At 40.5% G+C, this 16922-nt stretch overlaps 1 protein-coding gene across 2 annotated transcripts in view; it reads left to right on the top strand.

The window, feature by feature from the left end:
* Nucleotides 1-16922, top strand: part of Fbxl2 (F-box and leucine rich repeat protein 2) — a 78931-nt gene that overhangs the window by 36606 nt on the left and 25403 nt on the right. For both annotated transcript variants that reach the window (XR_006145237.1, XM_042666432.1), the window contains exons 2-4: nt 884-945; nt 15908-15962; nt 16466-16540. Coding sequence is in view for 1 of the 2 variants with exons in the window: in XM_042666432.1 (XP_042522366.1) it covers nt 884-945; nt 15908-15962; nt 16466-16540 (192 nt within the window). In the remaining variant the exon portion in view is untranslated. The remainder of the gene's footprint in view (nt 1-883; nt 946-15907; nt 15963-16465; nt 16541-16922) is intronic.

The following is a 16922-nucleotide window of genomic DNA, read 5'->3' as shown; positions in this document are numbered from 1 at the left end:
TGCATATGTTTTGCATATGTTAAACCAGCCTTGCATCTGTGGGTTGAAGCCTACTTGGTCATGACGTATGGTTTTTTAACAAAAATTTGTGTCTGGATTCTGTTGGCTAATATTTTATTGAGGACCATTGTATCAGTGTTCATCACGGAAATTGGTCTGTAGTTTGAGTTTATCTGTTCCATCTATCTGATTTCAAGCCTCAATCTTTAGCTCTTAGACTCCTGAGTAGCTAGGATTACAACAGGCCTGAGCCACTGCTTACAGACCTGGACACAATTTATTTTTAAATAAACATATTGTATATTGTATCAAGTATTTCAGCAAGGTTGCTAAATTGACTTTCATGGATTTCTAGGATTTTCTGTATACAATCATGCTTATCTTTCCTTCCCATTCTGATTGCCCTTTTTTTCTTGTCTAATTTCCTTGGCCAGAGCCTCCACTACAACATAGACTGTGAGTGGCTGTTTATTGCCATTTTTATGAAAGGATCATAGAGTATAAAATACTTTTTATTCCCTACTGATTATTCTGTATCTAGTATCACTATTCTGATCTAGTATAAAAAACATGGAACTTGGTTTTTTTAACTGATTGAATAGTTTCAGCCCCATGCTGGTGGCTCACCCCTGTAATCCTAGCTACTCGGTAGATTGAGATATGAAGATCAAGATTTGAAGCTAGCCTGGCAGGAAAGTCCATGAGACTCTTTATTTCCAATTAATTAGCAAAAAATCCAAAAGTAAAGGTGCGGCTCAAGTGGTAGAGCACCAATCTTGAGTGTAAAACAATAAGGGGCACTGCCCAGGTCCTGAATTTAAGTCCCAGTATTGGCACAAAAAAATAAAGATCAGTTTACCAATTTCTCCTTTTTCTTTTTCAGGTTTTCGCAAACAATGATGAAGGCCTTATTAACAAAAAGTTGCCCAAAGAACTTCTCTTAAGGTAAGTAGAGAGAAATTTTAGATAATGAGTTCAGGTTTGATTGAGTCCTCAGAGTCCAAGACTGTCTTCTTGCTCTGTGGGTCCAGAGCAGAAAAAAGAGCCAGACTTATCCTAACTTTTTGTTTTTATAGAATACTTTTATAGAATACTGTTGAACTTGTTGTTAATTTTCTCTAATACAGAATGTACTCAGTATGTTCATAGCATTGATTTGAATTCTTTTTGTTCTGTGGTAAGTATTGTAGTAGTCTTCAGCAGGTGCTTATGTTTGGGTATGAGTACACCTTTGTAATGTAAGGTAGGATAGGATAACTGCTCAAGTTGTGAGCTCCAAAAGTCAGACTTTAGATGTTTTCTGAGAAATGTATTTTAATGGGGATGGGAGGTAAAAAGTGGGAGAGAGCAAAGGAAGGTATGACATTGCTCCAAATAAATATACACATTATCTGATATGAAATCATAACCCTTCTGTACATCACCTTAATAATAGTTATGTTGGGTGCTGTTGACACATGCCTGTAATCCTAGGTACTTAGGAGGCTGAGATCTGAGGATCATGGTTCAAAGCCAGCCTGGGCAGGAAAGCCCAAGACACTCTTTACCTCCAATTAACCACCAGAAAACTGGAAGTGGAATTGTGGTTCAAGGTGCTAGCCTTTAACAAAAGAGCTCAGGGATAGTGTCCAGGCCCTAAGTTCAAGCAAGCCCCAGTACCAACAATAATAATGATAAGAACAACAACAATTAAAAGATGGGTTTTAAAATGTAGAAGATAAATGCAGTTAAATAAGTGATCTTAATGCTTAAATGCCGTCAGCCCAAATACTGATATGTTTTTGTCTACTTTCTGAGAAAGATATGTAAAGTGATAATGCATACTATAAAAAGTGCCCTTTGTCTTTTGTTTGTAGCATCATTGGATACATGGTAAATGTTATTTTCATTTTCATTTAACCAAATAACACTATGAACTAATTGTTGACTCTTAGGCACTGTAGGTTTTAGTATTCTGTGCTCATCCAAGAATCTTATTTTAGCTTTGGATTACATGGTAATCATTGGCAATCTTTGGCATTTCCTTTAAAATGATTTCTTTTATAACTATATCCCACAAAACAAAGAAACAAGTTCTGTGATCAAATAAGAATGGGAAGCTCTTGGGCTGGGAAGGTGGCTCAGTGGTAGAGCGCTTGCCTTGCAGGCATGAGGCCCTGGGTTCGATTCCTCACCAATGATGGTATTTCAGTTCAAATTTTATTTATTTGCTGCCTTTGAAGTCATTTCTGCCATTACATCATAGACTTTCCATTCACAGTAAGAATAGCTTTCTCCTTTCATGCTACCTTCCTCCTTCCCTTTTTTCTTTCTCTTTTTTTTCTTTGTGATGGTACTGGGGATTGAACTCAGATTTTGGCACTTAGCATTTTTGCTCAAGGCCACAGCTCCACTTCCAGCTTTTTGTGTCTCTGTGTGTGTGTATAACTGAATAAAAGGTTTTCACAGACTTTTCTACCTGGGTTGGCTTTGAATTATAATCTTCAGATCTTAGCCTCCTGAGTAGCTGGGATTACAGGTGTGAGCCACCATCACCCAGCCATCTACCTTTCTAACCATACTTTGAAGAAAGGTTTTGTACCAGGCTAGGCAGCATACAGCCATCTTCACAATACTTAATTCCACTACAGGGAACACCACATGCTCCCATCTCATAGATCTTCACTCCTGATTATGATGCCCTCATAATTTTGGTCTTCATACTTTTTGTATTACAGCCTTCTTTGTGATGATGACTATTCATTCTGATCTGTGTTCCTGTTCTCTTTTGCTCTCACTTCAGCAGTAGCTAATTTCTCTGATGTTATAATAGTCATATTTGCTTTCAGTCAAGGCCACGTTCTCTTTTTGCATCTTGACTACATCTGTGCCCACCCTCTTAACATTTACATTCACATCAAGTGAAGCCTCAGCTTCCCCTTTGGGACCATCAGCAAACATAACCTAGAACAATGTGCTGCTTTTCATCTTTAACTAGCACTTTTTTCTGGAGGCAGGGTCTTGCTTTGGTACTCCATACTGGCTTTGAACTCATGATTCATCTCATGATTTACTTCCTCCACCTTCCAAATACTGGGATGTGCTAGCCACCACATCCAGCCTTCCACAATTGATTTTGAATTCACTAGAATTATCTGATTATTGCTAACATTAAGAATGCTTAATGTTATTCACATACTTACTCATTTTTAGTTTATTGCTAAGTTCTGTAAGTTTACCTTTATTACCCAGTTTTTACTCATAAACCTAATGTGCCAAGTTCTTTCTGCCTTTTGAACTCACACAGCTCTATAAACAGACTTTCACTTTCCCTGGGAAGTCAGTTATATACTGATGATAGTGATGGGAATATTTGTTGTAATCTATATCAGTAACATAGATTGCCTAATTGTCTACATCACTATTGTCTATATTATTTTTGGTGCCAAATTTTCTGTATTGTGAGCTCAGTCTTATTTTTTGTTTGTTTGTTTGTTTGTTGTTGGTTTTTTTTGGGTCCGGTCGTGGAGCCTGAACTCGGCCTGGGCGCTGTCCCTCAGCTCTTCAGCTCAAGGCTAGCACTCTACCACTTGAGCCACAGCGCCACTTCTGGCTTTTTTCTTTTTGCTTATGTGGTGCTGAGGAATCGAACCCAGGGCCTCATGCATGCAAGGCAAGCGCTCTACCACTGAGCCACCTTCCCAGCCCCTCAGTCTTATTTGTTATATGTGCTTTTAGTTACTTTATTGACCTTAACTTTCCCATCTGTAAAATGGGAATTGTAATAGTTCTTTGGGTGTTGTTTCCAGTCCTTAGTGTGCCTGACAGAGGAAGATGCATTAAATAAGTGTTAGGTCTTATTGTGGTTGATATCAGCTTGGCTGCCTGTATATTTAATAAATACTATTTGGGGATGCTATTTGTTTTATTGGAAATAATTGATAAACAGTCTTAATATGGATCTGAATATAAGTAGTGCTAGAATCATATCAGTAAAGAATTTGTTTACTATGGTAGCTCATGGAGCCAATGCTTCATTTTATCCAGCTGGACCAATTCAATTTCAGTGGAAATTAGACCCTATCATCTTATATTAAACCAATAACTACTGGGGCATAAGCAGATTGGTATGGGGGGTGGGTATGACAAATGATAATTACTTTGTATGAAGAAGTTCTCTTGGAAGGAATCATTCTCCTTCTGAGGAAAGATGTCTTGCTTGAGTTCATTATCCTAAAGCTCATCCTGTAAATTTTAATATGATTGTGTTTAACCTTACTTAACTTTCTATTGTGGTTGCTTTCCCATTAAAAATCAAGTAGACACAATATCTCCTCATGCTATGTTTCCTCTGGGAGATAACCTCCATAGGGGCTTAGCCATACCTGTATTGACAGGGGACAATGCTCCTGTTAGTGATAAGGAATAGTAAAAGAAACTTCTCATGAGATATAGTTATGAAAATCACATCCCCACTGTTTCCTTTTTAAATTTACATGGCTACATGACCCAAGTAAGTGTTCACAGTGTATGCTGGCTTGGTGAGGGAATATTGGATTGCCTCCACTGAGCCTAATAGTTTTAGGTGATTAAAAAAAAACAAAAACAAAAACAACAAAAAAGCTCCATATCCTTTTTTTTGTTTGTTTGTTTGTTTCTGTTGGTTGTGGGACTTGAACTCTGGGCCTGGGTGCTGCCCCTGAGCTCTTCAGCTCAAGGCAAGCGTTCTACCACTTGAGCCATAGTGCCTCTTCCAGTTTCCTGGTGGTTAATTGGAGATAACAGTCTTAGGGACTTTCTTGCCTGGGCTGGCTTTGAACTGCAATCCTCAGATCTCAGCCTCCTGAGTAGCTAGGATTACTGGCATGAATCACTGGCGCCTGGCTTCCTTTGATGGTTTTAATAGTTTGCCATTGTAAATAATAAAATGAAAGTACATTTTCCAAAATTTCTCAAACTTGCAAGCCAGTCCCGTGAGTGAAAAGTGAAAATAATTGTGGTTTTTGCTGGAGTGACAAAGATATACAGCCCAGTGCTGTATATAACCATGGGTGCCTGGGGAGAGTGCAGTTGAGGGGCCTGTTCCTGTGTGGATGTCATTGAGTGAGTGTTCTTGCCTGCTGGTTACTTTCAGTACTCCATGTACCTTAAAGGACTGGAACCTCTACCTCTTGCTGTCTGTGATGCCTTCTGCTTTATATATGCCAGGGTAGCCCATCAGGCAAGATGCTCTTTGGAGGACACACATTGCAGTTTTGAGCTTAAACATCTGTGTAGTCTTTACTTCTAGTTAAAATCTTTTTTTCTCTTTTGTTTATTTTTTTTTCTTTTTCTTTCACCTTGCATTAGACAATATGGTACCATTGCAATGTGGTGGAACTCAATTGTAGAAATATGTAGACTTCTTTCTCATTGTTTCAATTGACTGTTATATACTAGTTTATGGTTGGTACCTAAGTCTAAATATGCAATCAGATTTTCTTAGGTTTTTGTTAATCTTCAAGGAAGTAGCCTGAAACACCAACCAGGCTCCCCAGATAAAAAGGACTGGACTGGGTCATAGGAGAGGTCAATATTTAGCTTTCTGAGGACTCTCCAGTCTGCTTTCCAAAATGGTTATATTAGTGTCCATGCCCATCAGCAGTGTAGTAGGGTTCCTCTTTCTCCACATCCCCTCCAGCATTTGTCATTGGCTGACTTTAGGATGTGGGCCATTCTGACTGGGGTAAGATGGTATCTCAGGGTTGTTTTATTTGCATTTCCTTTGCTACTAGGGGTGGTGAACATTTCCTCATATGTTTCTTTGCCATTTTTATCTCTTCTGAGAAGTCTCTCTCTAGTTCCCTTGCCCATTTAGTAATTGGTTTGTTGGGTTTGGGAGGGATTAGTTCCTTGAGTTCCCTGTATATACTGGATATTAACCCCTTATCTGATACATTGCTAGTAAATATTTTTCCCCAGTTAGTTGGATGTCTTTCTAGTTTGGTTACTATATATTTAGCTGTGCAGAAACTTTTTACTTTAAGGTATCCCATTTGTTGAGTCTCTCTCCAATTTGTTGTGACCCTGGGACTTTGTTCAGGAAGTTCCCTCCTGTGCCTTTAAGTTCAAGTGTCTCTCCTACTCTGTCCTGCAGTAATTTCAGAGATTCAGGCTTGATGTTAAGGTCTTTAATCCATTTTGAGTTGATGTTAGTGAATGGTAACAGGCTGGGGTCCACTTTTAGTTTTCTGCATGTGGCCACCCAGTTTTCCCAGCACCAGTAGTTGAAGAGGCTGTGCATCTTCAACACTGTATGTTTTTGGCTCCTTTGTCAAATATCAGCTGACTGCAGGTGTGTGGATTTATTTCTGGATCTTCTATTCCATTGGTCTTTGGGTCTGTTTTTATGCTAGTACCAAGCTGTCTTTGTTATTAGAGCTCTATAGTAGAGTTTGAAGTCCAGCATTAAGATCCCTCCCATGTTATCTTTATTCCCTAGAATTGTTTTGGCTATTCTAGGTCTTTTGTTGTTCCATATGAATTTTTGGACTGTTTTCTGTATTTCAGTAATGAGCATCATTGGGATTTTCATAAGAATTGCGTTGAATTTGTATATTAATTTTGGCAGTATGGCTATTTTCACTATATTACATTTAACAGCTTTCAATGAGATTTCTTTCCAGTTTCATACAGATATGCAAACTATTTGTGTATTATTCCCCTCCGCCATTCTTTCCTTCTCCCCTTCTCTCCCTCATTCCCCCATACAGTCCTATTGTTATAAGCAAGTTCTTCTAGGTATGTAAATATACATGTATATAAATTTATGCATATATACATTTTTAAATGCACGAATGCATATGTATGGTAGGATTTTTGCTCTTATTTAAGCTACTAGTGTCTGTTGAACACTAGTATTAAATCATTGACTAATTGAGGCTGAAAATCTGATTTACTGATCCTGTTTTTTTAAATTTTATTTTATTGTAAAGGTGATATTCAGAGAGGTTCCAGTTAACTAATCTTGTTTTTGCTTAATCAGTTAGAATACTTTTATAGTCTCTTATATCTATGCTAGTGCCCATTTCTTTTTTTTTTCTTTTGGAGGGGGGTCCGGTCGTGGGGTCTGAACTCTGGGCCTGGGCGCTGTCCGTCAGCTCTTCACCTCAAGGCTAGCACATTACCACTTGAGCCATAGCACCACTTCTGGCTTTTTTTTCTGTTTATGTGGTGCTGAGGAATGGAACCCAGGGCCTCATGCATGCAAGGCAAGCACTCTACCACTGAGCCACCTTCCCAGCCCCAGGTGCCCATTTCTATTGTAGTGTTTTTTTTGTTTTTTGTTTTTTTGTTGTTGTTGTTTTTTGGCGGTCATGGGGCTTGAACTCTGGGCTTGGGCGCTGTCCCTGAGCTCTTCAGCTCAAGGCGAGCTCTCTACTACTTGAGCCACAGCACCACTTCTGGTTTTCTGATGATTTATTGGAGATAAGAGTCTCACGGACTTTTCTGCCAGGCTGGCTTTGAACTGTGATCTTCAGATCTCAGCCTCCTGATTAGCTAGTATTACAAGCATGAGCCACTGGGCACCCAGCTTGTTTTTTTTTTGTTTTTGTTTTTTGTGCTAGTCCTGGGGCTTGAACTTGGGACCTGGATGCTGTCCCTGAGCTTCTTTTGCTCAAGGTTAGTTAGCACTCTTCCATTTGAGCCACAGCACCACTTCTGGCTTTTTCTGTAGATGTGGTACTGAAGAATCTAACCCAGGGCTACATGCATGCTAGACAAGAACTCTACCACTAAGTCATATTCCCAGCCCTAGTGGTTTTTTGTGTTTTGGGGCTTTTTTTTTTGGTCAGTTGTGAGGCCTGGACTTTAGGCCTGGGCACTGTCCCTCAGCTCTTCAGCTCAAGGCTAGCTCTCTACCACTTGAGCCACAGCACCACTTCTGGTTTTTTAATGGTATTTTGGAGATAAGAGTCTCACGAACCGGGCTGGGAAGGTGGCTCAGTGGTAGAGCGCTTGCCTTGCATACCTGAGGCCCTGGGTTTGATTCCTCAGCACCAATAAGCAAAAAGAAAAAGAGCACTTGCCTTGAGCTGAAGAGCTGAGGGACAGAACCCAGGCCCAGAGTTCAGACCCCACGACCGGACCCAAAAAAAAAAAAAAAAAAAAAAAGACTCTCACAAACTTTCTTGCCCGGGCTGGCTTTGAACTGTGATCCTCAGATCTGAGCCTCTTGAGCAGCTAGGATTATAGACATGAGCTACCGGCACCTAGCTTTTTTTTTTTTTTTAAATAAATGCAAGGTTAAATGCCTGATTCTTTTTCTTTTTACCAATTTTAGAAGTAATGAGATCTACAAATGTAGGGTGAAAAACAGAATTTATATAGTTTCAAATAATCTTCCCACAAGATACAAACTAATTTCCAAGGTAAAAATAGTAAATGAAGGCTGGGAATGTGGCTTATTGGTAGAGTGCTTGCCTAGCATGCATGAAGCCCTAGGTTCCATTCCTCAGTACCATATAAACAGAAAAAGCCACAAGTGGCGCTGTGGCTCAAGTGGTAGAGTACTAGCCTTGAGCAAAAAGAAGCTCAGGGATAGTACCCAAGCCCTGAGCTGAAGCCCCATGACTGGCACACACACACACAAAATTATAACAAAGCAGTCGAGCAGAGCATCTTAAGTAGATGACTTGTAGGCATCACCAGAAATCAGACAGGTGAGTACCACAGGCTTCCTGATGAGATATACCAAGAAAAGCCTGTATCACTCCTGTGTCAGTTCTGATAGAATTTATATCCTTATTGTTAGGATCCATCATGACCATCCCAGAAGACCATGCAGAGGTAGGCAGGCACAGGAGAAAGATTATTATAAGGTTTAATAGAGGGGCCATATATCCCCCTGGAGAGGCAGCAGTATGGCATCTGCCTCCATCCTGGCAGGTAGCTCTGGGGCAAGTGGCATGCACAGGTAGGTGTAGGGGGAAAAGAGGGAGTGGCCAGCCACATGGTGGGAACTCTTCGGCAGGGAGGAGGAGCTCAGGTCTGGTTGGAGCTGAGGACCAGAGGTGGGGATAATGCTAGTATTGATTTTGTTCATGAGGAAACATCAGACAGACATAGGAATACTTTATAAGTAACTGGCCTACATGCTTAAGAAAATTTGAAATCATGAAATGTAAAGCTGAAGACATAAAGTTCAAATTTCAGAGGACTGGAGCAAACACATGATAGCCAAATGCTATGATCTGGATTGATCATGGGTCAGACGTTTTCTTCTGCTTCAGTGGGGATAGTAGTAGACTTTGAATAAGACCTGTAGTTTAGTTAACAGTATAGTTACCAATATAATTTCCTTTTTTTTTTTCCTTTTAGTGATAACTGGGGTTTGAACTCAAAACTCAAAGATTCAAAGAATAAACTTTACCAAATAACCCATGCCTCCAGTTCTGTCTTTTTGGTGATTAATTGAAAATTAGTGTCTTGAATTTGTCTATGCAGGTTAGCCTTGAACCTAGATCCTTAGATCACAGCTTTCTGAGTAGCTGAGACAACATATGTGAGCCACTAGCAGCAGGCCTTTGCTTTACTTTTTTTTTTGGTCCAGTCATGGGCCTGAACTCTGGGCCTGGGCGCTGTCCCTCAGCTCTTCAGCTCCAGGCTAGTGCTCTACCACTTGAGCCACAGCGCCACTTCCGGCTTTTTTCTTTTTGCTTATGTGGTGCTGAGGAATGAAGCCCAGGGCCTCAGGCATGCAAGGCAAGCGCTCTACCACTGAGCCACCTCCCCAGCCCTATTGCTTTACTTTTAATTCCACTTCCAACAGCTTTCTAAATGTGGTGTCCTGGCCTAAAAGGTGGTGGTTTTGAGAGTTTACATCCAGACATGGTGGTACATGCCTGTAATCCCAGCTACTTGGGAGGTATAGGGACTCCTGCCTCATTAATTCAAGGCTAGCCAAGGCAAAGATATTGAGACCTTATTCCAAAGACAAAATAATAATATAAAAGGGCTGGAGGCCTAATTAAGGTAGTAGAACACAAGGTCCTAAGTGCAAACCCCAGTAGAGCAATTAAGAAAGAAAAACAATTTATATAGCCCAGAATACTCTAGCCTTTTTTAGAAATTTAGGATTACAGATTTGAGCTATCAGCATCCTGCTTTCATCTCTACTTTGTAGATGAAAAACCTAAGGCTCAATGGTCAAATGACTTCATCATGATCCCATAGCTGGCCAGAACACGATATTTGGACTTCAAAGGTCTGTGTACATTTGAATTAAGGCCTGTTTAAAGCTCATCTTTCTCTCTAAACATTTATTGCTGTTTAGTGATTTTCCTGACATCCCTAAATCCACACTTATTTAATAGGTAAAACACCTATTATGGAACCTAGGGTCTTATACAGGCAAGGCAAATATTCTACTAAGCCACACCCCCACTCACTAGGTAGTGAACCTTAATTCTGAAACATATGGAAACATATAGAAACAAGGCAGGCTAATGCTTTTTGGTAAAAGCATTTGTACTCTCAAAAGACTAATGTCCTTTTAATTGTTGTAATTGACAAAAAGTGTGCATATTTTATTTATAATTGTAATAAAAAGGTAAAATACCCATTATCCAGTTATAGTGGGATCACAGTCCAGGCTGGCCCAGGCAAAAAACGAGATCCTATCTTTAAAAGTAACCAGTGTAGTCAGGTGCCAGTGGTTCATACCTGTAATCCTTGCCACTCCAGGAGGCTGAGATCTGAGGATTGTGGTTTAAAGCCAGCCCAGGCAGTAAAGTCTATGAGACTCTTCAATTAACCATAAAAAAATACAAAAAACCCCCATAATTATAACTGGAAATGTATGGCTCAAGTAGTAGAGTGCTAAGCCTTAAGCACAAAAAAGCTCAGAGGCAGCTCCCAGGCCCAGAGTTCAAGCTCTTAGATTGTCAAATAAAAATAACCAGTGCAAAAAAGGCTGGAAGTGTTAGAACTGTTCCTCCAAATGTATTTTAAACTGTGACCCAGCTCCAGCTGAACTCTAGAAGGATTATGAATGAGCAGACACTAACTTTCAGTGGGAAGGGCTTATACTCTCTTAGAAGTAATAAGCTATGATAAAGTTATTCCACATTCTTCACTATTCAGTTTAACATTATGAAACACTCAAAGGAGCACAAATGAGAATACAGTCAGTATAAGCAGAATTTTTTTTTTTTTTGGTTGGTTGTGGGGCTTGAACTCTGGGCCTGGGCACTGTCCCTGAGTTCTTTAGCTCAAGGCGAGCGCTCCACCACTTTGAGCCACAGCACCACTTCCGGTTTTCTGGTGGTTTATTGGAGATAAGAGTCTCATGGACTTTCCTGCCCCGGCTAGCTTTTTTTTTTTGTCGGTCATGGGGCTTGAACTCTGGGCCTGGGCGTTGTCCCTCAGCTCTTCACCTCAAGGCGAGCGCTCTACCACTTGAGCTACAGCGCCACTTCCGGTTTTCTGGTGGTTTATTGGAGATAGGAGTCTCACGGTCTCTCCTGCCCGGGCTGGCTTTGAACCACGATTCTCAGATCTCAGCCTCCTGAGTAGCTAGGATTACAGGCGTGAGCCACCAGCGCCCGGCTCCCCGGCTAGCTTTGAACCACGATCCTCAGATCTCAGCCTCCTGAGTAGCTAGGATTACAGGTGTGAGCCTTGGGTGCCTGCTAAGCAGAATTTTTGATGACCTTGTTATTGGAGTTGATACATGAGCACTAAACCAGGTCTTACAAGCTGGGAGCCACTGTTCTTCACACCTGTAAGCTTAGCTACTTAGGAGGCTGAGATCTGAGGATCCTGGTTCCAGCCTAGCAGCAAAGTCTGTGAGACTCTTATCTCCAATTAACTACCAAAAACATTGGAAGTGGAGATGTGACTCAAGTGGTAGAATCCCAGCTTTGAGCACAAAAGCTCAGGGACAGCACCCAGGCCCTGAGTTCAAGCCCTAGTCTGGGCATAAACAACAACCATAACAAATCAGCTCTTACAGACAGGAGATGGTTATTAGAATAAGTGAAGAGATTAGAAATTTGAAGAGATACTTGGAACCTCTAAAAAAATTCAAGTATAATTTCTGCAGTTTTCATTGTTCTAGGTTCACCATTAAGCAATGCTTCAGTATAGATTCTTAGGATAGTACACTCACACATGTCATACTGAATAAAATGCTGGACACATGACATTATTCATTTGCAAGATGCATCAATCTTAACTCTACAATAGAAAACATAAACTTTGTAAACTATGGCCTTTAGTTACTATATCAATAATGGTTCATTCAAACAGATGGGCCATACTGAAGCAATATGTTAATAAAGGAATTGGGAGGAACATATGTGGTGACTATACTACCTGTTCCTATTTTAGACAAAAATTTAAAGCGTAAGGTTATGTTAAAGGGTGTTACAAGGGTGTTAAAAATCATGTATAATAAAATGGAGTTGTTTTATGGGGTGTAAGAACATAAAATAATTGCAAAGACAGGAAGACTACCTATAGCAAATGAAGTCAGTAATTGAAGAGTGATGGGTGTTTCTCCACGGTGGAAATCATACAGATGACTTTCGTTACCAGTTCTGTTTATCGCTACTGCAAGAAAAAAATAAAAATCATAATTGTTGGAAGAAAATTGTCATTTACAAAATTATTTTATAAATAGAAAATTGACTAGATGAGAAATGTTGCTAGATACAAAATCAATGTATAGATAGGTTATATATACTACCACAATTAGAAAATAACATTTAAAATACTCCATAGTAACAACATGAAATAAAGGAGACTATCTAAAATAAGCAAGGTACCTATGTGAAAAACTACAGAAATACTGTGAGGAAATTAACTGGATAAACAGAATATATTATTTCTAGATTGAAAATTTAACATTGTGAAAAATTTCAGTTCTCCCTACATTTTCTGTAAGTTCAGTGTAATCCCAGTAAAAGTTTCAGAAAGTTTTTCTGTGAAAACTGATATGTATGTTCTACATCCTAAATGAAAATTCTTTCATCATCAATGAATTTGAAGGGTTTTACATGACCAGATTTTGAAACGTACTGTAAAGCTTCATAATTAAACAGGACCCACTTGTGCAAAAGTGGCCAAATGGACTAATGGAGAATGTGTAGTCTGGAAGTACACCTAACCATATGCTCCCCATGCATAGTTAAACCCTGCTGCCTTGTACACAGAAGAGTATAATTCTCACTCCTTCAGTAGCTAGTAATCCAGGCTTTATTCTTCAGAGCATTCATAAAGAATCAAGAGATTTGCCTAGGCTGCAGTTTGGCAGTTCAAAGTGTCATGCCTATTTGTGAAAATGCAAATTACATTCACGGGGTGGAGGGCCATACCACAGTAGTAAAAACACCTCAAGCAGCACATAAGTTCATTAAGTGCCCATAAAATTGAGTGGTAAGCCTGGGATGATCAATGAGACTTTGTCCCACCTGCAGGTTCTAGTGTGTCTTGGTATGCGAGTGTCATGCTTCACCTATCAGGAGTTTTTTTTTCCCAGCCACATGCACGGTACATTAAAACTGCTTTACCTTGTGATGACAGAGAACATCTAGTTCAAGTGTGCATATGCAGTGATAATGGCTTGGGCTCTTGAGCCCTCCAGACTATGTAGGGTTCAAATCCTAGCTCTGCTCTTACTATCTGTGTGTCTTGGGCAGGTAACTTAACCTCTCTAGGCTCCATGTCTGTCTGTAAAATGGAGATACTAGTAGCACATACCTGATGGGCACATTTGTTCTGCAGACTGTTACTGGTACATACTTTATAGTCAGCAACTTCTTCCCAACATGGTTGTTACTGCAAACTGGGAGAATGTGGCTTTCTCCAAGGAGGCACAAGGGATTTTCCAGGGAAATTTAGGAACTCCTTCTACCTTTATCTTACGTGTTAGAACTCAACCCCATCATGAAATGTGATTTTCTGTACCTGCCTTGTTCTCATGCTTGATTTGTTGAGGAACAGGCAGGCAGCTATTGCTGCTTGAGGAACAGGCATATGGCAGGGAATGGAAGACAGCCTGTGGGGCAGCAGGGCAGTGTGTTAGAAAAGATGTGTTCCTAGCCAGGCGCCCGTGGCTCACGTCTATAATCCTAGCTACTTAGGAGGCTGAGATCTGAAGATTGTGGTTCAAAGCCAGCCCAGGCAGGAAAGTCCATGAGACTTTTATCTCCAATAAACCACCAGAAAACCGGAAGTGGTGCTGTGGCTCAAGTGGTAGAGTGCTCACCTTGAGATGAAGAGCTGAGGGACAGCGCCCAGGCCCAGAGTTCAAATCCCATGACCGACAAAAAAAGAAAAGAAAAGAAAAGAAAAGACGTGTTCCTATAGAGGCAGTGTAGGCATGCAGTGTTTAAGGTTTATATAAGCACATGTATCTCAGCCAGCAGCTTTTCATGCACTACGGTTCACTAACCTTTCTCAGGCAATCATAGCCCTTGTAGTACTTCTGTCCCCTGCTGTCCACAGGATCCAATGGGGGAAAGTGCCACCTGCTCAGTCTCTGGTCCCATGATACCGCTTAAGGGAACACGTTGAAGCACCCACTTCTGCGACACCCAACCCAGGAACTCTTAGCTCACTACTGATAGTTACTTTGAAGAATTTCAAGGAACTTTCTAGGAGGCTGATAGCCATGTCACCTTCCTCCCACTTCCACTTGCAGGCACAGCCTTTCATTTACTTTCCAGGACTACCAGAGTTGAGGCAGAGCCGTCCCAGGCTTTACCCACCTGCTTGCTCACAGAGGAGCTGCTCTTTATGCTCAGCTGTGGCTGGACGGCACCGAGGTGACAGACTGTCCACACAGCCAGCCCCACAGGCAGAGGCAGCTGCTGTTCCTCCAGGAAGCCTGACTGTTGGCAGGCAGCGTCTTGCTTGCTTCCCTTTCTCTCATCTTATGTTTTGACTTCTTGAATTTTTGTCAGGAAAACCAGTCACTTAAACACTGAGCCAACTGGTGAATAATTCGTCTTTTTTTTAACCAGTTGAACAAATACATCCAACCACATGGGTATCTTCCTGCTGTTTTTCTTTTTTGACAGTCCTAGGACTTGAACTCAGGACCTAGGCCCTGAGCTTTTTCTGCTCAAGGCTAGTACTCTACCACTTGAGCAACTGCTGCACTAATGCTTTTTTTTTCCAGTAGTTTATTGGAGATAAGAGTCTCATGGACTTTCCTGCCCTGGCTGGCTTTGAACCGCAATCTTTAGATCTCAGCCTCCCAAGTAGCAGGGTTACAGATGTGAGCCACTGGCACCCAGCTTTGTCCAGCCTTTATAAACCATGTTACTTAAGATTCAAACATCTGGGCTGGGAAGGTGGCTCAGTGGTAAAGCGCTTGCCTTGCATGCATGAGGCCCTGGGTTCGATTCCTCAGCACCATATAAGCAAAAAGAAAAAAGCCAGAAGTGGCACTGTGGCTCAAGTGGTAGAGCGCTAGCCTTAAGCTGAGGAGCTGAGGGACAGCGCCCAGGCCCAGAGTTCAGGCCCCACGACCGGACCCAAAAAAAAAAAAAAGATTCAAACATCTGAGCCTGTTGGTGTATCCGCAACCAAAAGAGGAGTGTGCACGCTATGTTAGAGATATTAGCATAGGAAGGACTTAGTTCCCCCAGGCCCAATGCCCGGGAGCTAGTCTTTGAGAATCTACTTGCTCTTTTCCATTTCTTAGAAGAAGGGGAATAAAATTTTAGTAAGTTCTGTTTTAAGAGAATTTGCATAGTGTGTCTAAAATGGCATGTGAACATGCAGACAGTTATTATTTCACAGTAGTGATATAAATTATTGTTCACTTATGTGTTCAAATTGAGGAATCTTACATACACATATGGTGCTTTAGATTGTATCTTTCAAGTTATCCTGAAATGTTAATACCATCTCTTTTTTTTTTTTCCCTTGTTTCTAGAATCTTTTCCTTCTTGGACATAGTAACTTTGTGCAGATGCGCACAGATTTCCAAGGTATTCACTAGAGTTTTCAATGAATATACAGTTTTTTTTAAGATTAAGTATGAGTTTTAGTTTAGTAAATTATTAAAATTAAAACATCTTTCATAGTGAATATAATGCAGTGTTGCCATACTTGTACATTTGATGATTAACTTGATATATATCAACAATACCAGCCAGGTGCTAGTAGTTCTCACCTGTAATCCTAGCTACTTAGGATGCTGATATCTGGGGATTGCAGTTCAAAGCCAGCAGGGGCAGACCAGTCCGTGAGACTCTTATCCCCAATAAACTATTCAGAAAAACTGGAAGTGGCACTATGGCTCAAGTGGTAGAGCGCTAACCTTGAGCACAAAGAGGCTCAGGGACAGTGCCCAGGCCCTGAGTTCAAGCCCCAGGACTGGCAAAAAATTAAAATTAAAAAAAATTGGAAATACAAGTTGAGTCAAGACTTTAACAGGCTTATTATTTATCTGTTTTACCCTTATCCCTCTTCTTTTTTCTCCACCTCCTAGGCTTGGAATGTCTTGGCCCTGGATGGAAGCAACTGGCAAAGAATAGATCTCTTTAACTTTCAGACAGATGTTGAGGTAAGTTAGAGAACTTTGGCTGGGACAAAAGACTTGTAAAGGGAAAAGTAAATGTTTTTCTTTCTCATACCTAAATTTTATTTTGCTGCATTTACACTTAATAAATTGCCAAGGTGGGACACAGAAAAGCCTGAAAAATATTTACATACAAATGTTACATGTATTTTTGTTTTACTTTTTTAAAATCAATATGATTGCATGTCCCCCTTGTTTACATTTTACCATTCATCTGTTTAAAGCTTCACACCTGTACCATTAGTACCTGTGTTAGGCCTTTAATCTTAGGAGACTGACAAATACTTACTGCTTTGAAAGATCCTCTAGTAATTGGGATTCAGCATTAAGAATGGAGCAGATGGAAGCACAGGCCTGGAGTTAGGCT

The sequence above is a fragment of the Dipodomys spectabilis genome, unplaced genomic scaffold (genome assembly GCF_019054845.1).
Source record: "Dipodomys spectabilis isolate Male_0828 unplaced genomic scaffold, ASM1905484v1 ptg000365l, whole genome shotgun sequence".
Lineage (NCBI taxonomy): Eukaryota > Metazoa > Chordata > Mammalia > Rodentia > Heteromyidae > Dipodomys > Dipodomys spectabilis.
The sequence above is the reverse complement of the archived record's forward strand: the minus strand, read 5'-3'. Positions and strand labels throughout refer to the sequence as shown.